Source organism: Salmo trutta, chromosome 15 (genome assembly GCF_901001165.1).
Source record: "Salmo trutta chromosome 15, fSalTru1.1, whole genome shotgun sequence".
Classification (NCBI taxonomy): domain Eukaryota; kingdom Metazoa; phylum Chordata; class Actinopteri; order Salmoniformes; family Salmonidae; genus Salmo; species Salmo trutta.
Genome location: NC_042971.1, coordinates 26,185,783 through 26,209,879, shown reverse-complemented (window position 1 = coordinate 26,209,879; position 24,097 = coordinate 26,185,783). Strand labels below are relative to the sequence as shown.

The 24,097-nt window shown below is 43.7% G+C and overlaps 1 protein-coding gene across 6 annotated transcripts in view; it reads right to left on the bottom strand.

Annotated features, from left to right (window-relative positions):
• Positions 1-24,097, bottom strand: part of igsf9bb (immunoglobulin superfamily, member 9Bb) — a 186,446-nt gene that overhangs the window by 27,338 nt on the left and 135,011 nt on the right. For 4 of the 6 annotated variants that reach the window (XM_029690794.1, XM_029690796.1, XM_029690798.1 and 1 more), the window contains 7 exons: positions 19,145-19,287; positions 17,844-17,984; positions 17,553-17,672; positions 16,488-16,638; positions 11,643-11,766; positions 2,429-2,604; positions 1,829-2,055 (listed from right to left, as the gene is read on the bottom strand). In XM_029690794.1, coding sequence (XP_029546654.1) covers positions 1,829-2,055; positions 2,429-2,604; positions 11,643-11,766; positions 16,488-16,638; positions 17,553-17,672; positions 17,844-17,984; positions 19,145-19,287 — 1,082 coding nt within the window. The remainder of the gene's footprint in view (positions 1-1,828; positions 2,056-2,428; positions 2,605-11,642; positions 11,767-16,487; positions 16,639-17,552; positions 17,673-17,843; positions 17,985-19,144; positions 19,288-24,097) is intronic. The other 2 variants (XM_029690795.1, XM_029690797.1) reach the window with 1 other exon arrangement.

Below are 24,097 nucleotides of genomic sequence, written 5' to 3'. Positions count from 1 at the left end.
AGGAAGACAGAGCCCCAAATAGACAGTCCCTTGGGGTCCAATTACCTCAATAGCTGGAGTAAAAAGCGAGCTTCAGAATTGTGCTACATTGTGCTGCTAAATGTGAATTGTGCTGCTAAATGTGAAACACGTGATAGAGAAGTGTGTGTGGGTGTTGGGAGTCAAGCTAGAATAATGTACCTGCATAGAATGTGTCTGCGTCCCAAATGGCACCCTATTATATTTATAGTGCTGATATGGTATAAAGTATACTACTTGGGCCCTTGACAAAAGTAGTGGACTATAAAGGAAATAGGGTGCACTTTGGGATGCACTCTGTTACTGATGGTTAGAATGAGAGTAAACACTTCACGCCAGGAGCGCAATCCGACCTACAACAAAAGAACATGGATTTTTTTCAATGTTGGTGGGAAAATAAATGTCTATACTTTAACATATAACTCTCCCCAGATGGTGTGCTTACATAAGACTCAGGATATGTCCCAAATTGCACCCTATTCCCTATATAGTGCACAACGTTTGATCAGAGCCCTATAGGCCACTGGTCAAAAGTAGTGGACTACAAATAGGGAATAGGGTACCATTGGAGATGCAACCTAAAACTTTTTATGACTTCATTGAGATATCAGACAGACTCGGGTCTGACAAGGAAGATACAATTATTGGTGTAAAATAATGTTAAATAGTTGTTTTCTTTGAAGAACATACTTCTTTCTACAACTGACTCCCATCCCCAATCATCATAGTCATAACCATAGTCTTGGATCAAGGTGTGTTAATGAGCTTGGCTGGAACCAAAGCATGCGCCCACACCAGCCCCGCGGATAACTGGCCATCTGCCATTTTGCATAAAACAGTGTATATACAGTAAACTAGATGAATGAGGTCTCTGGCTAGTAGCTCTGCCTCCGTATGAAGCAGTGTATCTTCATCAGGCTAGTTACCTGAATGAGGTCTCTGGCTAGCAGCTCTGCCTCCGTATGAAGCAGTGTATATACATCAGGCTAGTTACCTGAATGAGGTCTCTGGCTAGCAGCTCTGCCTCCGTATGAAGCAGTGTATATACATCAGGCTAGTTACCTGAATGAGGTCTCTGGCTAGCAGCTCTGTCTCCGTATGAAGCAGTGTATCTACATCAGGCTAGTTACCTGAATGAGGTCTCTGGCTAGCAGCTCTGCCTCCGTATGAAGCAGTGTATCTACATCAGGCTAGTTACCTGAATGAGGTCTCTGGCTAGCAGCTCTGTCTCCGTATGAAGCAGTGTATATACATCAGGCTAGTTACCTGAATGAGGTCTCTGGCTAGCAGCTCTGCCTCCGTATGAAGCAGTGTATCTACATCAGGCTAGTTACCTGAATGAGGTCTCTGGCTAGCAGCTCTGTCTCCGTATGAAGCAGTGTATATACATCAGGCTAGTTACCTGAATGAGGTCTCTGGCTAGCAGCTCTGTCTCCGTATGAAGCAGTGTATCTACATCAGGCTAGTTACCTGAATGAGGTCTCTGGCTAGCAGCTCTGTCTCCGTATGAAGCAGTGTATATACATCAGGCTAGTTACCTGAATGAGGTCTCTGGCTAGGAGCTCTGCCTCCGTATGAAGCAGTGTATATACATCAGGCTAGTTACCTGAATGAGGTCTCTGGCTAGCAGCTCTGTCTCCGTATGAAGCAGTGTATCTACATCAGGCTAGTTACCTGAATGAGGTCTCTGGCTAGCAGCTCTGCCTCCGTATGAAGCAGTGTATATACATCAGGCTAGTTACCTGAATGAGGTCTCTGGCTAGCAGCTCTGCCTCCGTATGAAGCAGTGTATATACATTAGGCTAGTTACCTGAATGAGGTCTCTGGCTAGCAGCTCGGTCTCTCCGGCGGGGATGGTGTCATCAAGGATGTCCCACCTCTCCCCCAGCCGGAACTCCATGACGTAGCGCTCGATCGGAGCAGTGTGGTTGGCCGGCGGAATCCACATGAGCAGGACACCCTGCTGCGTCCGATTGGCTGTGAGGCACCGCGGTGGGGTAAGCAGCACCAATGGTTCAGGGGTACTTATAGGAAATACTGGATAGAGAGAGAGAGAGAGAGAGAGAGAGAGGGAGAGAGGGAGCGATGGAAACAGATGAGGGGTTAGAGAGCTGTATTTAAATGCAGTAGTAGTGGCCCACAATGTAACTGCAATTGTTGGTATTAGTTCTTTTGAAAGTCTAGGCAACTTATAAAACCACAAAACATTACTACTACAGCTGCTGCAACCAACACCAGTACCTACATCACTATTAACAACAAAACCACACATCATTCAATTCATTCTCAATGCATCTTGCAATCACACCACACAGTTGTGTCATGTGCCCGCCAGGTAATGTCACTTATGCTTGGCTCTCTTCCCCAGTCCAATAGGTCATAAGTCAGAGGTGAATACCGTAATACCCACCCAGTGTGTTCACAGTGACGACCTCGCTGAAGGGGCCCGTGCCCAACTTGTTCTGCGCAAGGACACTGAACTGGTAGGCCGTCTGGGGCTCCAGGCCGGGCACTACCAGCCACGTCTGGCCAGCGGGCACGGACATAGACAACCAGTCGTGTGGGCCCAGCTGTTCCCTCTTCACCCTGCGAGTAAGAGGAGCACGCAAGGAAGGAGAGAGGAGAATGGGCATGGGAGAGGGGGATGAGAAAAATACACATAGGAATCGAAGTGGAGGACCTAGACTTTTAGTCAATGCACCCAGTCTTTTTAGTAACGGACATTTCTGTCCTGTCAGTTCTGTAACATGATAAATGTCTGGTCAGTTCTGTAACATGATTTCTGTCTGGTCAGTTCTGTAACAATATTTATGTCTGGTCAGTTCTGTAACATGATAAATGTCTGGTCAGTTCTGTAACATAATTTATGTCCTGTCAGTTCTGTAACATGATTTCTGTCCTGTCAGTTCTGTAACAATATTTATGTCTGGTCAGTTCTGTAACATGATAAATGTCTGGTCAGTTCTGTAACAAGATTTCTGTCTGGTCAGTTCTGTAACAAGATTTCTGTCTGGTCAGTTCTGTAACATGATTTATGTCTGGTCAGTTCTGTAACATAATTTATGTCCTGTCAGTTCTGTAACATGATTTCTGTCTGGTCAGTTCTGTAACATGATTTCTGTCTGGTCAGTTCTGTAACATGATTTCTGTCTGGTCAGTTCTGTAACATGATTTCTGTCTGGTCAGTTCTGTAACATGATTTATGTCTGGATAGTTCTGTAACATGATTTATGTCTGGTCAGTTCTGTAACAAGATTTCTGTCTGGTCAGTTCTGTAACATGATTTCTGTCTGGTCAGTTCTGTAACATGATTTATGTCTGGTCAGTTCTGTAACATGATAAATGTCTGGTCAGTTCTGTAACATGACTTCTGTCTGGTCAGTTCTGTAACATGATTTATGTCTAGATAGTTCTGAAACATGATTTATGTCTGGTCAGTTCTGTAACATGATAAATGTCTGGTCAGTTCTGTAACATGATTTATGTCCGGTCAGTTCTGTAACATGATTTATGTCTGGTCAGTTCTGTAACATGATTTATGTCTGGTCAGTTCTGTAACATGATTTATGTCTGGTCAGTTCTGTAACAAGATTTATGTCTGGTCAGTTCTGTAACAAGATTTATGTCTGGTCAGTTCTGTAACAATATTTATGTCTGGTCAGTTCTGTAACAATATTTCTGCCTCATTATCTCATTAACAGGCTTTATAGTATGTAATTTCAGTAACACCACTTGTAACAGGATTTCTGTAATGTCATTTCAGGAATACCATTGCAGTCCAGTCAATTCAGTGATGTCATTTCAGTAAAATAATTTCTGTTACAGCATTTCATTTACAGAATGTAATTTCACAGTATTTCAGTCAAATCATTTTACACAGTCATACAGTTGATGGAGGCAAGCCCATGCTGCGCTCAGCCGTGCAAATTCCCATGGAAGCCAAAGATGGGCCATGCTTTAGGTACAACACAACTTTTCTGAAGTTGAATGCAACAAATCTCCCCCAACAAAATATTTTTGGGGAACGAGTTCTATACTCGTGTCTGCATCCATGTTATACTTTCCAGTCAGTATGCATGGCATCAATCTCCATTCATATTGTAGCATAGTGTAGGCCTTAACAGATAACCATGGGTTTATGTAAATGTGTCAGAATGATAACACTATACACTAAGGGGGGGCAACATAATCCTCATATAGCATGTCCCTGTGCCATGTGATACATAGGCATAACTTCCCCTGACAGACATGCATGAATAGCGTGATGGTGTACATGATAGGGACTGGGAAAAATCACAACGTGCTTACTGTGAGCTGACTGTCTGTCAACAAGCCTCCCAGTGATTTACAGCACACGCCAAGCGCAGACGCTTTTTCCGCCGTTCCCAATCCCGGCAAATCATTGTGCAGCGGCGTCAGAGGCGACATCTAGTGACTCTCTCGTCTTCGCCATTGTGCGTATGTATGTTAAGTGACATGGCAGCTGTCAGGGTGTGTATATTATAATGCGTTCACTATGAGGGTGTGTATATTATGATGCATTCACTATGAGGGTGTGTATATTATGATGCGTTCACTATGAGGTTGTGTGTATTATGATGCGTTCACTATGAGGGTGTGTGTATTATGATGCGTTCACTATGAGGTTGTGTGTATTATGATGCGTTCACTATGAGGGTGTGTGTATTATGATGCATTCACTATGAGCGTGTGTATATTATGATGCATTCACTATGAGGGTGTGTGTATTATGATGCGTTCACTATGAGGGTGTGTGTATTATGATGCATTCACTATGAGGGTGTGTGTATTATGATGCGTTCACTATGAGGTTGTGTGTATTATGATGCATTCACTATGAGGGTGTGTGTATTATGATGCATTCACTATGAGGTTGTGTGTATTATGATGCGTTCACTATGAGGGTGTGTGTATTATGATGCGTTCACTATGAGGGTGTGTGTATTATGATGCATTCACTATGAGGGTGTGTGTATTATGATGCATTCACTATGAGGGTGTGTGTATTATGATGCGTTCACTATGAGGGTGTGTATATTATGATGCATTCACTATGAGGGTGTGTGTATTATGATGCATTCACTATGAGGGTGTGTGTATTATGATGCATTCACTATGAGGGTGTGTGTATTATGATGCATTCACTATGAGGGTGTGTGTATTATGATGCATCACTATGAGGGTGTGTGTATTATGATGCATTCACTATGAGGGTGTGTGTATTATGATGCATTCACTATGAGGGTGTGTGTATTATGATGCATTTACTATGAGGGTGTGTGTATTATGATGCATTCACTATGAGGGTGTGTGTCTTATGATGCATTCACTATGAGGGTGTGTATATTACTTCACCGTCAATGGGTTTATTGTGCTAGGTTGGCTGTCACTTTTGGTGCATATGATCTTCTCAGTTGAAATGTAGCTATATAGCACAATATTTTAATTGTCAGTGTATATAACGGTGCATTGGTTGTCAGTGAGTAAATCATATGGTGGGTGTCATTGCAATAGGATATGGTGGCTATCGGTGCATTCGTAATGTGGTCACGGGGTGCTGATTGGTGGAGGTTCCATCTGTCACACCCTGATCTGTTTCACCTGTCCTTATTGTCTCCACCCCCTCCAGGTGTCGCTTGTTTTCCCCAGTGTATTTAAACCTGTGTTTCCTCTCTGTGCCAGTTCGTCTTGTATGTTCCAAGTCAACGGTTTTCCCCGTACTCCTGCCTTTGCTATTCTCCTTTTTCTAGTCCTCCCGGTTTTGACCCTTGCCTGTTTCTGGACCCTGCCTGACCATTCTGCCTGCCTTGACCTCGAGCCTGCCTGCCACTCTGTGCCTCCTGGACTGTGAACTGGTTTTGACCTTTTGCCTGTCCACGACCATTCTCTTGCCTACGCCTTTTTGGATTATTAAACATCTAAGACTCCAACCATCTGCCTCCTGTGTCTGCATCTGGGCCGCGCCTTGTGTCATGATACCGTCTTTGATTGACACATGAAACAAATAAAGAGGGTACATCCTACCTGCTGAGGCTAAAAGCCAATTTATGCTTGCTCCGGGGAATGCGATCGGAAGGCTCCGTACGGAGGGTTTGACACAATTGCGGAGCCTCCAGAGGATTGTAGAGGCAAATTTGAGCTCTGCACCGCATCGCTGGGCGCTTCCCAAATGTTGTAACAATGCGGAGGGCTCCATTTAGCCATATTGACATGATCGTAAGGCCACTGAAGACAGCGGATTGACCATGCAGAGTATTTTAGTCTGGATTTGGGATTTTTATTTGGGATTTCAAGAAGTGGGGCACCTCTACTTACGGTATTATGAATATTTCATACATTTAAGTTTTAACCGATTCTGATACATCCTGTAATAATTCCCAGAAGTCAACTCAATGGGCTTTTAATTGAACAGCACTTGAGAGTGGTCTCTGGGGAAATAGTTGTTTTTATTTGATATAAAGCAGACTTCCAAGAACAATGTGCTGATAATGACATACTGAAAAAAAAAACGAAAGAGATGGAACCTGTGTGATATTGCTTTTGTTGACTGAGGCTAACCATTAGCGCAGCGAGTTAACGCTGTCATCTTAGGTGGGTGAGCGGAACTAAACACTAATTCGATAACAGGTCAATCACACATGTGCCAGACCGTGTTTACGTGTCAGTCCACGCAAGCGTGTGGAAACGTGTGTACGGGTGTCTTGTGTGAGCACATTAACGTGTTTTACACGTTGATGAGTATGTCAATGCTTATTAAAGCTTTTGAGAGTGTGTGTGTGCGCGTGTGTTCTATGGCTGTGTGTCTGCGACTATGTGTGTGTGTGTGTGTGTGTGTGCACGCATGAGTAAACGCATCACGGTGGAGGCCTGACCATCATGTTTGCTAGAGGACCTTGTAATGAGAACTGTTGATCTCCCGGCCGGCTGCAGGGAGCTTTTTGGCCATGCTCCCTGCATACTGACACTGTCCTCCAAAACCAGCCTCTCCCTGCCTAATGCTCAAAGACATGTGGCTCTGGTCAAAAGTAGTGCACTTAGGGAATAGGGGTGCAGGCCCTGGTCAAAAGTGGTTCACTATATAGGGAATAGGGATGCCGTAATTTGGGATGCGGTCCAACATCAGCTGCCTGTCGAGTCACCGCGGTAACCGTGACAACGTCTGCACGCTCTGCATCACACAGTGACCTGCCAGTCTCACACGCCATGCTTTTATACTCTGGAGAGTAGCTTACAACCTGTTATAACACCATATTGACCTGACTTAAGGTGTTAAAGCAGTCCAACTGACATGATGGTTAGAGTCAATGACTGCATCCAAAACATAGGGCTATCAATGGGGCTTACAACCTGCTATAACCACCTAATGTCTTGACATGGGGTTAGAATTAGTGGTCTGGGCCTATATACAGAATATATAGGGTTATGAATGGAGCTTGTGACCTGTTATAACAGCCTCATCACCTGACAGAGTTAGAATAAGCAATGTTATATGAGGCTGGTGTTCACTGAGTTTGTGGCATATTTGTCGCCAAAATTTTCATCATCCAAGTTTCGATAGAATATCAGTCCTTCACACCTGAAACATAATCAAACAAATAAAAACCAATGAACAAACAACAGTGACCCAGCAGGCTTTCTATAGAGCTAAGAGCAGCAGGGGCCATAAAATAGTGATATTTGGCAGGAATATTAGAAGTGGAAGGTTGCTACTTGCTAGTGTTGCATCAGTGTTAGGGAGAGCAACTATGTGGAGGTATACGCACTAGGCGAGAGAGTGAGAATGAGAGAGAGAGAGAGAGAGAGAGAGAGAGAGAGAGAGAGAGAGAGAGAGAGAGAGAGAGAGAGAGAGAGAGAGAGAGAGAGAGAGGGTAAAGGGGGACAGTTGGCTGGACAGTGTGGAGGAGAAGCTCTGTTCACTCTTGCTTGGCAAAATAGAAACCCTGGAAACCCCCAGAGGTGCTTTTAGAGAACAATTATCTCTAACCCACCATCACTTTCCTTTAACATGTTTTCTTAAGTACAGTATGACGCCTATCCTCTTACAGGACAGGTTGTAGTCTACTCATTGTGTCCCCCCCAAAATAGCGCCCTTTTCCCTATGTAGTGCAATATATAGCCAATAGGGTGTCATTTGGGACACATCCATTGAAAAAGCAGAAGTATGTGTTGACTTCTGTGAGTGATCAGGATTGTCTTATGTGTGATCAGCAAACTCGTGAATGACACGTACAGCAGCGTGCTGAACTGATTTAGTTGTGTTGTTGATGACGATGGGGGCCAGACGATGCCACAGAGATCTGTGGCAGTAATTCCAGTGTGTTATAAATAGATCTGATCACACACCTTGCCTGGTGCTAATATAGGAACTAAAAGACAGCACCGCTAAAGGAATCAGTCATCTCAAACTGAAAAGAAAATGTTCAAAAAGTATGATGATTTGATTGATAATACCGCAAAATAGTGTGAAGCACAGGCATATGAATTAACTTAGTTACTAACCACCTAAGTAGTACAGCATTCTATTAATAAAATCTACTTGATATGGTAAGTGCCTTTGGAAGTGGGCGAGGAAGGGTGCTGTGGAGTCTCCGAAGCAAACCCGAGTTGTCTAATGACGCGCCTGTTGGCGTGGCATAAGGGGGCATAGGGGGTGGGCACGACACAGTTTTTAAAGCACATTAATAAAGCATTACTTTTTTTTTTTTTAGAGGCCCGGAGTGCTTAAAGAGCGGACTAATTGTGCCGTGCTCTTCTCGCTAATTGTTCTCCTCGTTCTTAATAAGGTGATTTATATTCGCTTCGTAATAACAACTACCCCGTTTAGGGATTGTTACAGTCTGATACAGTTCTTCTCGCTGGTTTTTATCTGGGGTCGTTAAGGGGCGAGCCCATTGGCTGTGTGTCTGTTTGGGAGTGGAATGATGAGCCGCGACAGGTCTGGTCTGGATTGTGAGTGATGTGGTGGTGGTCTATAAGGAGCTCAGTGGATGATGCTTTAGGGTCTGTTTTCACAAAGCATCTCAGAGTGTGTCACACCCTGATCTGTTTCACCTGTCTTTGTGCTTGTCTCCACCCCCCACCAGGTGTCTCCCATCTCCCCTCATTATCCCCTGTGCATTTATACCCGTGTTCTCTATTTGTCTGTTGCCAGTTCGTTTTGTTCGTCAAGCCTACCAGCGTTTTTCCCCTTGCTCCTGTCTGTTTCTAGCTTTCCCGGTTTTGACCATTCTGGTCTAATAATGTTTCCATACTGTTTTTACCCACTTTATATGTATAAACTGTATTCTAGTCACGGCTCATTCTATATAACTAATGCTGTACACACCTTTTCGATTCATTTACTTTCCACACTGTCTATTCACCATATACAGTTGAAGTCGGAAGTTTACATACACCTTAGCCAAATACATTTAAACTCAGTTTTTCACAATTCCTGACATTTAATCCTAGTAAAAATTCCCTGTAATAGGTCAATTAGGTTCACCACTTTATTTTAAGAATGTGAAATGTCAGAATAATAGATGAGAGAATGATTTATTTCAGCTTTTATTTCTTTCATCACATTCCCAGTGGGTCAGAAGTTTACATACACTCAATTAGTATTTGGTAGCATTGCCTTTAAAATGTTTAACTTGGGTCAAATGTTTCGGGTAGCCTTCCACAAGCTTCCCACAATAAGTTGGGTGTATTTTGGCCCATTCCTCCTGACAGAGCTGGTGTAACTGAGTCATGTTTGTTGGCCTCTTTGCTCGCACACGCTTTTTCAGTTCTGCCCACAAATTTGCTATGAGATTGAGGTCAGGGCTTTGTGATGGCCACTCCAACACCTTGACTTTGTTGTCCTTAAGACATTTTGCCACAACTTTTGAAGTATGCTTGGGGTCATTGTCCATTTGGAAGACCAATTTGTGACCAAGCTTTAACTTCCTGACTGATGTCTTGAGATGTTGCGTCAATATATCCACATCATTTTCCTAACTCATGATGCCATCTATTTTGTGAAGTGCACCAGTCCCTCCTGCAGTAAAGCACCCCCACAACATGATACTGCCACCCCCGTGCTTCACGATTGGGATGGTGTACTTTGACTTGCAAGCCTCCCACCTTTTTCCTCCAAACATAACGATGGTCATTATGGCCAAACAGTTTTTGTTTCATCAGGCCAGAGGACATTTCTCCAAAAAGTACGATCATTGTCCCCATGTGCAGTTGCAAACCGTAGTCTGGCTATTTTATGGCGGTTTTGGAGCAGTGGCTTCTTCCTTGCTGAGCGGCCTTTCAGGTTATGTCGATATAGGACTCGTTTTACTGTGGATATAGATACTTTTGTACCTGTTTCCTCCAGCAACTTCACAAGGTCCTTTGCTGTTGTTCTGGGATTGATTTGCACTTTTCGCACCAAAGTACGTTCATCTGTAGGAGACGCGTCTCCTTCCTGAGCGGTATGACGGCTGCGTGGTCCCATGGTGTTTATACTTGTGTACTATTGTTTGTACAGATGAACGTGGTACCTTCATGCGTTTGGAAATTGCTCCCAAGGATGAACCAGACTTGAAGAGGTCTACAATTTTCTTCTGAGGTCTTGGCTGATTTCTTTTGATTTTCCCATGATGTTAAGCAAATAGGCACTGAGTTTGAAGGTAGGCCTTGAAATACATCCACTGGTACACCTCCAATTGACTCAAATTATGTCAATTAGACTATCAGAAGCTTCTGAAGCCATGACATAATTTTCTGGAATTTTCCAAGCTGTTTAAAGGCACAGTCAACTTAGTGTATGTAAACTTCTGACCCACTGGAATTGTGATACAGTGAATTAGAAGTGAAATAATCTGTCTGTAAACAATTGTTGGAAAAATGACTTGCGTCATGCACAAAGTAAGATGTCCTAACCGACTTGCCAAAACTATAGTTTGTTAACAAGACATTTGTGGACTGGATGAAAAACGAGTTTTAATGACTCCAACCTAAGTGTATGTTAAACTTCCGACTTCAACTGTATATACATATATTTTTATATTCCAGACTTTGACATTGCTCGTTCTGAAATGTCTTCATTTCTTGTTATTTTTTTTACTTCTGGATTATGTGTGTATTGTTATTGTATTGCTAGATATTGCTGCATTGTTGGAGCTAGAAACACAAGCATTTCGCAGCACTTGCGACAACATCTGCAAATCTGTGAACGTGACCAATAAACTTTGGTTTGAATTGAGGAACAGCCCACCCTTCCCCAAACCCTAACCTTAAAACTTGAGACTGAACTCAGACCAGTGTCAAGTGGCAACTTCTACTCCACTACCCCATCCAAGCGCCCTCCTCCCCAGCAAAAGTGCAGCAGCCTCCCCTAGGAATAAAAGCACAGAAGGGGGCAGAGAGGGGCTAAGGTTTCCAAAAAAAAACATTCGGGCTGCATCCCCATTCTCCACCCTATTCAAGAAGTACGCACGTGTACACTCCTCCTTGTCACTTATTTCAAAACACTGGATTGGTGTGGAAGCATTGACTGGAGGGAGAATACTGAAGAATTGGGACGTAGCCTCAGAGGGAAAAACGGTTGAAGAAGGAAGAAGCAGGAAGCAAAGCATGCTGGGATGACTCACACATGGCCATACCAGACTGAGAATGTCTGCTCGAAGCCACCGTCGTAGCCTGCCTCCCACGACATGTTGACCCAGGTGGTGGAGACCGCTGCGTGGACGTTGGCTGGGGCGTGGGGGCTTGTGCCTGGGGAGGGGGAGTCATGTGGGGAATGGGGATAGTGAGGAGGGTGAGAGTGAAAGAGAGAGTAAAGCATGAAGCATAAACCACACATGTACTTAAATCAGACACACACACACACACACACACACACACACACACACACACACACACACACACACACACACACACACACACACACACACACACACACACACACACACACGTTGGCCTTGAAGGAAGTCAGCTCTTGCTCATATGTGTAGGCTTTGTGTGGTTGTGTTAGGACTATGCTAAGGTGGTAGGCCTGAGTTTCATTAGAGTGGTCTTCAATCTGTTTATCTATGTGCATTGAGATTATGGGTCATAGCAACTCTTGGCATGGTGTCTAAAGAACAAGCTTAGGCCTCTGAGCCAGCTAGACTAGACCTGATCAGAGCCACATTGTGTGTGTGAGTGTGGCCAACTTCTTTACAACTCCATATAGGTGACTCTGGGTGAGAACTTTTCTCTGATAGAGATTATACTGTAGCATACATATAATTGGCAGCATTGGAAAGAAAACACTTTGAAGTTTGTAGAAGTGTTAAAATTATGTATAAGACTATAACACAATTGATATGGTAGGAGAAAATCCAAATAAAAACCAACCTAAATTCTTTTTTGGAGGTCCCAGGCTCTTATAATGGAAAGCTATGGGTCCTATGCAATTCAAGCTCCCAGATTGCAATTTCTATGGATTCCACTAGGTGTCAACAGTCTTTGTTTAAGGTTTCAGGCTTGTTTCTTCCAAAACGAGTAATAAGTTGGAGTTATGGTACAAAGAGTCCCAGTGGAAAATCAGTCTGTCGGCGCGCGATAAAGGCGCACCTGCTAATTTTACTTTTCTATTGAACATACTTCTTTCCGTATTAAATATTATAGTTTATTTACATTTTAGGATACCTGAGGATTTAATAGAAATGTAGTTTGACTTATTTGAACAAAGTTGAGTGGTTTTGGACTCCTTTGTCTGCATGTTGAACGAGTGGATTACTGATATCGATGGCGCCAACTAAACAGACTTTTGGGATATAAAGAAGGATTTTATCTAACAAAACGACCATTCATGTTGTAGCTGGGATTGCAAACAGAGGAAGATTTTCAAAAGTAAGTGATTTATTTAATCGCTATTTGTGATTTTATGAAGCCTGTACTGGTTGAAAAATATGTTGATATGGGGCGCCGTCCTCAAACAATCGCATGGTATGCTTTCACTGTAAAGCCTATTGTAAATCGGACAATGCAGTTAGATTAACAAGAATGTAAGTTTTTAAACAATATAAGAAACTTGTATGTTTAATATTATGATTATTTATTTGAATTGCATGCCCTCCAATTTCACTGAATGTTGTCGACAGGTGTCCCGCTAGCGGTATCAAGAAGCTGATTAAACAGCATGATCATTACCCTACACTGCCCTGTGGTGGGTGCCGTCTTTCGGATGGGAAGTTAAACGGGTGTCCTGACTCTCTGAGGTCATTGAAGATCCCATTGCACTTATCGTAAGAGTAGGGGTGTTAACCCCGGTGTCCTGGCTAAATTCCCAATCTGGCCCTCATACCATCACGGCCACCTAATCATCCCCAGCTTACAATTGGCTCATTCATCCCCCTCCTCTCCCCTGAAACTATTCCCCAGGTCGTTGCTGTAAATGAGAATGTGTTCTCAGTCAACTTACCTGGTAAAATAACGGTACAAATTTTAAATTAAAATGTAAAAATTACACAGGTGCACCTTGTGCTGGGGACAATAAAAGGCCACTCTAAAATGTGCAGTTTGTCACAACACAATACCACAGATGTCTCAAGTTTTGAGGGAGCGTGCAATTGGCATGCTGACTGCAGGAATGTACACCAGAGCTGTTGCCAGATAATTGAATGTTTAATTCTCTACCATAAGCCACCACCATGTCATTTTAGAGAATTTGGCAGTATGTCCAACTGGCCTCACAACCGCAGACCATGTGTAACCACGCCAGCCCAGGATCTCCACATCTGGCTTCTTCACCTGCGGGATCGTCTGAGACCAGCCACCCGGATAGCTGATGAAACTGAAAAGTATTTATGTCTGTAATAAAGGCCTTTTGTGGGGAAAAACTTATTCTGATTGGCTGGACCTGGCTCCTCAGTGGGTGGCTGCGTCCCTGCCCAGTCATGTGAAATCCATAGATTAGGGCCTTAATGAATTTATTTCAATTGACTGATTTCCTTATATGAACTGTAACTCAGTAAAACCATTGAAATTATTGCATGTTGCATTTATATTTTTGTTCAGTATACATTAACACAATCATCCAATTGGATGTGAGAGAGAAATTCATTGGCAAATGAAACGCCTGCAAATTGTTCCTTCGACTGTTGAATGCCAGACAGAAGACACAGCTTAACAGTGTCCCGAATACCCCCGTCTGTGAATCTTGCCCCCACGCACAAAGACCTCCATACAGGCAATAATAGCAGACAGCTAACTGAAGACTAAGTGGTCTTTTTCCATAGCCAGCTGTAGCTATGGACACTAACACTACTCCAAAAAAGCATAATCGGAACTGGACGGCCTATACACAACAAGCCAGTTTATCTATCGGTTGTCCTTATTTATCAAACAAACTAGACAGTCGTGGCCAAAAGTTTTGAGAATAACACAAATATTAATTTTCACTAAGTCTGCTGCCTCAGTTTGTATGATGGCAATTTGCATATAATCCAGAATGTTATGAAGAGCGATCAGATGAATTGCAATTAATTGCAAAGTACCTCTTTGCCATGCAAATGAACTGAATCCCCCAAAAACATTACCACTGCATTTCAGCCCTGTCACAAAAGGACTAGCTGACATCATGTCAGTGATTCTCTCATTAACACACGTGTGAGTGTTGACGAGGACAGGGCTGGAGATCACTCTGTCATGCTTATTGAGTTTGAATAACAGACTGGAAGCTTCAAAAGGAGGGTGGTGCTTGGAATCATTGTTCTTCCTCTGTCAACCATGGTTACCTGCAAAGAAACACGTGCTGTCATCATTGCTTTACACAAAAAGGGCTTCACAGGCAAGGATATTGCTGCCAGCAAGATTGCACCTAAATCAACCATTTATCGGATCATCAAGAACTTCAAGGAGAGCGGTTCAATTGTTGTGAAGAAGGCTTCAGGGTGCCCAAGAATGTCCAGCAAGCGCCAGGACCATCTCCTAAAGTTGATTCAGCTGTGGGATCGGGGCACCACCAGTACAGAGCTTGCTCAGGAATGGCAGCAGGCAGGTGTGAGTACATCTGCACGCACAGTGAGGCGAAGACTTTTGGAGGATGGCCTGGTGTCAAGAAGGGCAGCAAAGAAGCCACTTCTCTTGAGGAAAAACATCAGGGACAGACTGATATTCTGCAAAAGGTACAGTGATTGGACTGCTGAGGACTGGGGTAAAGTAATTTTCTCTGATGAATCCCCTTTCCGATTGTTTGGGGCATTCGGAAAAAAGCTTGTCCGGAAAAGACAAGGTGAGCACTACCATCAGTCCTGTGTCATGCCAACAGTAAAGCATTCTGAGACCATTCATGTGTGGGGTTGCTTCTCAGCCAAGGGAGTGGGCTCACTCACAATTTTGCCTAAGAACACAGCCATGAATAAAGAATGGTACCAACACATCCTCCGAGAGCAACTTCTCCCAACCATCCAGGAACAGTTTGGTGACGAACAATGCCTTTTCCAGCATGATGGAGCACCTTGCCATAAGGCAAAAGTGATAACTAAGTGGCTCGGGGAACAAAACATTGATATTTTGGGTCCATGGCCAGGAAACTCCCCAGACCTTAATCCCATTGCGAACTTGTGGTCCATCCTCAAGAGGCGGGTGGACAAACAAAAACCCACAAATTCTGACAAACTCCAAGCATTGATTATGCAAGAATGGGCTGCCATCAGTCAGGATGTGGCCCAGAAGTTGACATCATGCCAGGGCGGATTGCAGAGGTCTTGAAAAAGAAGGGTCAACACTGCAAATATTGACTCTTTGCATCAACTTCATGTAATTGTCAATAAAAGCCTTTGACACTTATGAAATGCTTGTAATTATACTTCAGTATTCCATAGTAACATCTGACAAAAATATCTAAAGACACTGAAGCAGCAAACTTTGTGGAAATTAATATTTGTATCATTCTCAAAACTTTTGGCCACAACTGTAGAGCTTTCAGCAGTGGAAACAGTCTCTGTGTCTACCTCCCCAATGCTGCGAGCCCAGCCCAGTTCGCTCATCTGTGATTTGCGAATGCTGGCGCGACTTCATTGACCTTGCAAAATGCTCATTGCACATGTCCCCCAGGTGCTTTGGCTGACGCGTCGAGCTTTGGCAAACTGTCAGCTGTTGACGCTGCTCTGCACAGCCCTGCCTTTCTTCACTATCCTTAGATCACACAAGGGTCCTATTCATTAAGGCATGGAACGGAAACCATTTTAAAACATTTTGCAACAGATCATGAAAATTCCCATTTCTGATTGGACAAGATCAGGTTGTCCCTGTCCCTTTCAGTCTGTTTTCCTCCGTTTGTCGCATAATGAATACAACCCAGTACTACTCAGCTTCCTATTACTTGTATTTGATTACGTGTTCCTTTGCGTGTGTGTGTATGTACCTGTTCCTGTGTGTGTTTGATGTGTGTGTGCATGAGTGTTTATGCCTCTTCCTGTGCATGTGTACGGCGGAGTGGCTTGTACCAAAAACTTGGAGGTGTGTGCTGGCAGTGATGCTCGTGGCAACGTTGGTGGCGACACACTCCCACTCCCCGTGGTCTTCCTTGCCCAGGGACTTGAACTGTAAGCTGCCGGTGGGAAGGACGTTGTGCTTGCTTTTACTGGGCTTCCCTACCTTAAAAAGACAGAGGGAAAGAGAGAGGAGTCACATCTCACAGAACAGCACATACTGTATTGGTTCTGGCAAGGAAGGTAATTATCACCCACCCACATAGCCTCCAGACAGACAGTAGATTAGTAGATAGACAGAGACAGACAGAGACAGAGACCGAGAACAGGACAGATAGACAAACTGGTAGACAAATAGAAGGCAGACAGACAGAGACAGGTAGACAAAAAGGAAGATAGACAAAAAGGAAGGCAGACAGACAGAGACACACAGACAGGTAGATTAGTAGACGGACAGACAGGAAAAACAGAAAGACTAGCACTAAAGACTAAAGCTTGTGCTTCCTCAGTCACTGTGGCTGTTGGAAGAGACTATCCTTCCTCAGCTACTCATATAACAAAACATTTCGGCATCGGCATCACGGCGATGGTAAAGGGAGACAAACAACCGCAAATCACATTGTTTTCATTGGGAGAGATTAAGAAGCTCCATAATCAAGAGACAATTGAAGGCTAACGCTAATGCGTTTCCCTTGATTGTTCCAACTGATAACGCCACCATTAAAATGCAATTAAAACATTGTGATTTCTAGGAGCCAGTTTGATTGCAACCTCATCTCATTCCTTGTGGAAAAGATGACTCCAATATAAACATCACCATCGAACCACATTTGGCGGTGTCTGGTTTAGAAATGACATGGTAGTAATAACCACCCGTTATCACTTAACATTACATCATTTGGGGATTTACTAGCAGCGAGTAGCTTTGTCAAATAGACTGTGTGAGTGTACAGCAACGTTTCCCTTTAGAGTGAAAGGATGGAGAAGAGGAGCTGTAGCTCTGTCCGATTATAAAGTAAAGACTGGTAGACCAGGCCACAGCATGAGTCCTTTGGATGGTGGGAGGGTCGCTTCACTTACCTTCCGCCATGTGATATTGGGATAGGGAAATTCTCTCTCAGCCGCACAGGGGATGACCAGCTCTCTCCCAGCCTCCTGCCTGTATTCCCCTCCGGGAACAATCGAGAACTTAGGGGGATCCTGCCCAGAGAGAGTGTTCCCCAACGGGGGTGCGATTAGAGCAACAGAGACTGAGATGGGTGTAGCCGTTAGGCTAACTCGAAGCATGATAGTCTTTCCATGTAAAATGCATATTGATTGATATACTAACTAGCACGCTACGCTAATTACTGTTAGTATCAGCCTGCGTACCTTTAGCACCAGAGGAGTGGGAGCGGACCATCCCTCGGAGCCCAGGGCATTGTAAGGCATGCAGGTGTAGGTGCCCAGAGAGTCCTCCGTCACCTCGGCCACGTGGATGCTCCCGTCCTCCATTTGGCTCCAACCAGGGTACTGTGGGAACAAAGAGGAGCTAACGCTATGACATCGCAATGTTTGTATGGCTGGGCTCACCAGTGGCACAGCACTATCCCGTCATCCTGCATAGAGCTGATGAGACTGTGGCTTCACCAGTGGCACAGCACTATCCCGTCATCCTGCATAGAGCTGATGAGACTGTGGCTTCAAGGAAGTGAGAGGTACGATCAGTCCCCGATTGTTCTCAGTAGTTAAAAGTTCTGAATCAAAAGGGAATGAAAGCAAGGGCAAAAAGTAGGGGAAGGAAACAGAAAGAACAGCTAGATTTTGTCTGGGATATACACAACAATTGATCCACCCCTAGAAGCCTTAAACTAGGAAACTTAGCCACTAGGACGTCCTCTTTAATGCACATGTGAAGAGCTTAGTTCATCACCTTTGTTGCAGTTCCAAGCCTGAGGAGATTTCACAGTCTGTCATCCAAACTCAGGTAGAAGTTGCCCTTCTAGGCACAGATCTACGATCAGCCTACCCCTTAGCCCTAAACTTAACCATTAGGGGGGAAAAACACAAAACTGACTTTAGATCAATGTCTAGGCGGGGCAACTTCACCCTACTCCACTAAGAATTCAGTTCTGGGGGAAGATATAAGTATAAGAAAATATACTAAGACTAGTAAAGTCTCCACCCCCCTAAACGGAAGTTTCGGGCAAGTCTATGGGCTAAATGTCCCCTCCTCTTCCGAAATTCAAAAGATGCGAAATCGTGATTTGTCCAAATGATCATTGACGAAAAATCTGAGCGCAGAACAAAGTTCCTCGTTACACGTCGCATCCCACAATCTGTTGACAGACGCTATGATACCATCTTATGTTACGTGCGTCTGTCCATGAGAGATTTTGGATTCAGTGATGTCAAACAGGCTTCAGTGATGTGAAACGTTCTGAACATTGCCAATAGAAATAGAAGAAATAGAGCTGATACCATTCCCTATTCCTACCTAACAGACAATTATATCGGTTTTACACAATACATTTATCTCTGAATGTTATGGGTCATATTCATTAGGCATAAGAAAAGGGACTTAAACCAGGAGGGGCTTCCTGAGCGTGTCCAATAACAAAATGCACATTTTTGTTTTCCATTGCAAAACATTTTGCTACAGTGTGTTCTAATGAATATGACCCTTAATTCACCTTCTCTATCCGGAGGGGGTTGCCATCTTTTGTCCACTTGACCAGCGTGACAGGCGGGTTGGCGTCTACAGGGCAACGGATGAAGCCTGGCAGGCCAATGGCCACGTAGATGGCAGGTGGCATGTCTTTGACACGGGCAGGGTCTGGGACGAGAGAGAGAAATACAGGTAATTTGTATTGTATTTATTTCTGTATTTATTGGACAAAGGAGAGATGGTGGGAAAGGTAGAGAGTTTGTCACAAAGACAGTGGGCTGGATTCGAACCCAAACCAACATGGGCAAATATACACTGAGTGTACAACACATTAGGAAAACCTTCCTAATATTGAGCTACACCCGCTTTTGCCCTCAGAACAGCTTCAATTCATCAGGGCATGGACTCTACAAGGTGTCCAAAGCGTTCTCCAGGGATGCTGGCCCATGTTGACTCCAATGCTTCCCACAGTTGTGTCAAGTTGGTTCAAAGACACTCAAATCTTTTGTCTTGCCCATTCACCTTCTGTATGCCACACACAATCCATGTCTCAATTGTCTCTAGGCTTAAAAATCCTTCTTTAACCTGTCTCCTCCCCTTCATCTACACTGATTGAAGTGGATTTAACAGGTGACATCAATAAGGGTTCATAGCTTTCACCTGGATTCACATGGTCTATTATGGAAAGAGTTTTGTACAAGGTGGAGACAGCGGCACTAACCGCTAGCTAGATCGCCCAGGCCACGAGATAAATATCATAGTAAAACATTATCTTTATGGTGGAGTAACATTGGTAGTGATTATGGGACCAGTACTGCAGCAGGAGGCAGGGGAAATAACAGGTTTTATGAGCACGGGGTGTCGTTACATGATAAACTGTGCTTCGGTAGCAGCTGGTCTGAGAGCAGTAGCTGTGGAAGTTGTGTGTGTGTTCGGAGTGGATGGGTAAACACTGACTAGTAAACGGAGAAATACGTTTTGAGTATATCAATTAATTTTCCAAGGAAGGAGAATCCTAGCCAAATATATAGAATGGTATTGTGTGGATTAAAATTAGTACAGAGCAGGATGACCTCTTCAGTATTCAGACAGAGGCTTCCATGGCTGGTTGGAGTCACGGCTGATATAACTTTATCTGGCAGCACGGATAGACGAGAGGAAAGAGGTGTTGGCACTAAAGTCAATGCCCTAGCCTATAACTTTGAACAAGCTCGGAAGCAGGAGAATACTCGGGCTGCTTAGCGAAGTAAGGTCAAAGTAGGTTGTTTCAAAGAGATGTTTGCGCGATGTCTTGCCAACCCGAAGAAAACGGTGCTGGCTTGCATATTTTTTGCCACATATTTTCACAAATTGGTGGATGTGTAAGCAGGTCAGCTCAGTACAACTTGATTTGGCTCAGTAGTGTATTCTGTGAGAGTGTCCATGGTATCTTGTTTAGTGTCACTATGTGGTAGAGACGACAGATTTGCCACTAGACCTTACATTACACCACAATGGCACAAACCAACAAACTTGTCTGCACTCCCCATTCATTTCCTCTGTGTTGTCTAACCTTTTAACCAGACAGGTCTCAGTGTGTCATGTCTGATGTGAATAATAAAGGACCGATTCAGACTTTGTCATCTAGTCAGAGACAGGTGAAAATGGCTGCAAGAGACGGCCGGTGCTGCTTGGAAAGGAGCGGTTTGGGAAAAAATCCCTCTCAACATCTTCATCTTTGGCGAAGTGCCACAGTCTATTTATAGAAGGGGAGAGAGGAGGTGGGGTAATGCCAGTCTCGCATACACACTTTCTCTAACATGCACATATCCACACGTCTTTATTTTCATGTCTGGTCTCGCTTTACCACATGTACCAAAGCTGATTATTATGCGTAAATAACCAGTCAAAGGGAAGAAGAGAAGGGGACTGGAATTGAAATAGGAACAGTTGTACTGGCTTGGGCAGAGGTGTTTGCTCTCTCTCGCTCTCTTTCTCACACACACACACACACACACACACACACACACACACACACACACACACACACACACACACACACAGGCTGATATCTTGGCGTAGTGCTGCACTGCAATCAGTAGACTAGTGGGGCCGCTATCGCCCACGCTGCCTAGCCCGCCGACCGTCTGTAGCTGACGTCACTGCAGAGGAAAGGGTTTCCACAGAGAATGATGTCACCTCTCCCCCTCCTCCCTCTTTTGCTCTCCCTTTCCCTCACTTTTGCAGCGCCTGTCACACACGCACACAGTACCGGAACAACCAGTCACGGTCGCGCCAATCTAATTTTGTGTGTGTTTGAGTGTGAGTGCGTGTGCGTGTGGTTGCTCTCCTGGGGCAGGTATGGAAGCATGGCAGCCTGTAGCCCAACCAACCCAGAGAAGGCACAGAGATGGGGGGATACACCTGAGAGAGGCGGAAGAAGAGAAAGGAAGAGGGAGGGGGAAGAGTGAGAACAGGAGCAATGGAAGGAGAGAGAGAAAAAGAGATGGAGTTAACAATTTGGCTTCAGAAAGGCATAAGATGATGAGATGATAGGAATAGACAGAAATAAATATGGAGAGAGAGGAGGAAGAGACAGAGAGTGAAAGAGTGTCCGGGTACCTCAGACAATGCAGTGCCTATGCAGTATACAGTGCATTCGGAAAGTATTCAGACACCTTGACTTTTTCCACATTTTGTTAGTTACAGCCTTATTCTAAAATTTATTACATTGTTTTTCCCCCTCATCAATCTACACACAATACCCCATAATGACAAAGCAAAAACAGGTTTCAGAAAATGTATTAAAAATAAAAAATGGAAATATCACATTTACATATGCATTCAGACCCTTTACTCAGTGCTTTGCTGAAGCAACTTTGGCATTGACTACAACCTCGAGTCTTCATGGGTATGACGTTACAAGCTTGGCACACCTGTATTTGGGGAGTTTTCCCATTCTTCTCTGCAGATCCTCTCAAGCTCTCTCAGGTTCGATGGGGAGCATCGCTGCTCAGCTATTTGCAGGTCTCTTCAGAGATGTTCGATCGGGTTCAAGTCCGGGCTCTGGCTGGGCCACTCAAGGACATTCAGAGACTTATCCCGAAGCCACTCCTGTGTTGTCTTGGCTTTGTGCTTAGGGTCGTTGTCCTGTTGGAAGGTGAACCTTCACCCCAGTCTGAGTCCTGAGCGCTCTGGTACAGGATTTCATCAAGGATCTCTGTGCATGTTGCTCCGTTCATCTTTCCCTCGATCCTGACTAGTCTCCCTGCTGCAGAAAAATACCTCACAGCATGATTCTCCCACAACCATGCTTCACCGTATGGATGGTGCCAGGTTTCCTTTTGGGAAACTTTTTTGGGACCCTTCCCCAGATCTGTGCCTCGACACAATCTTTTCTCGGAGCTCTACAGACAATTCCTTCGACCTCATGGATTGGTTTTTGCTCTGACATGCACTGTCAACTGTGGGACCTTATATAAACAGGTGTGTGCCTTTCCAATCAATTGAACTTACCACAGGTGGACTCCAATCAAGTTGTAGAAACATCTCAAGGATGGTCAATGGAAACAGGATGCACCTGAGCTCAAATTCGAGTCTCATAGCAAAGGGTCTGAATACTATCTGTTTTTTATTTGTAACACTTTTGCAAAAATGTATAAAAACCTGTTTTCGCTTTGTCATTATGAGGTATTGTGTGTAGATTGATGAGGAAAAAATGTATTTAATACATTTTAGAGTAAAGCTGAAACGTTGAGGGGTCTAAAAAAAGTTGAGGGGTCTGCACTGTATCTTAATGCACTGTATCTTAATGTCTTTGACGTGTTGTCTTGCAGGATTACTTAAATGCCTTGCTGCAAACAGAATGGTTGATTTGGAGTGGATTTTTTTAACACAGACTTCCTTCTTTTAATTTTGTCATGAAGGCCAGTAATGTGAAGTGCATGCCATGTTGTTGATCCCTTTGTATTTTCAAGTATTGTGGTCGCAGCATTATGTTATGGGTGTGCTTGTCATCGGCAGGGAATGGGGAGTTTGTTAGGATAAAAATTATTATGAAAGCCTTCAGTCTTCTGAAAACCTAACTCTGGGATAGGGTTTCATTTCCTGCAGCTCAATAACATAAATTTCAATGCCAAAGACACACCAGAATGGCTTTCCAAGAGGTGTTAAGTGTTCCTGAATGGTCCAGTCTCAGTCCTGAATTAAATATGCTTGAAAATCAGAAACAAGGTATGAATATTACTGTCTATCAATGATTCCCAACCAAGTTTATTGAGCTTGAGGAATTTTGACAAAAACAATGTATATTTGTAGCCCTAAGAGTTGTGCGAAGTTGGTAGAATCTTGTTAAATTATTCACGGCTGTAATGGCTGTCAAAGGTACTTCCACCAAAAATGTACTCTGGGGTGTGAAGACATATGCAATCTAGACATCGTTGTTTTTTAAAATTGTTTAATCCCTTTTTAGATGTAATTTTAAGGCAGCAAAACGAGAAACCTGTGAAAGGGGTGTATAGACTTTCACTAGCGGCTGTACATCACCACGCCCCCAGAAACCAGAGAGTCACACTATACACCTACTATAATTACACTATACACCTACTATAATCACACTATACACCTACTATAATCACACTATACACCTACTATAATCACACTATACACCTACTATAAATCACACTATACACCTACTATAATCACACTATACACCTACTATAAATCACACTATACACTTACTATAATCACACTATACACTTACTATAATCACACTATACACTTACTATAATCACACTATACACTTACTATAATCACACTATACACCTACTATAATCACACTATACACCTACTATAAATCACACTATACACCTACTATAATCACACTATACACTTACTATAATCACACTATACACCTACTATAATCACACTATACACCTACTATAATCACACTATACACCTACTATAATCACACTATACACCTACTATAATCACACTATAC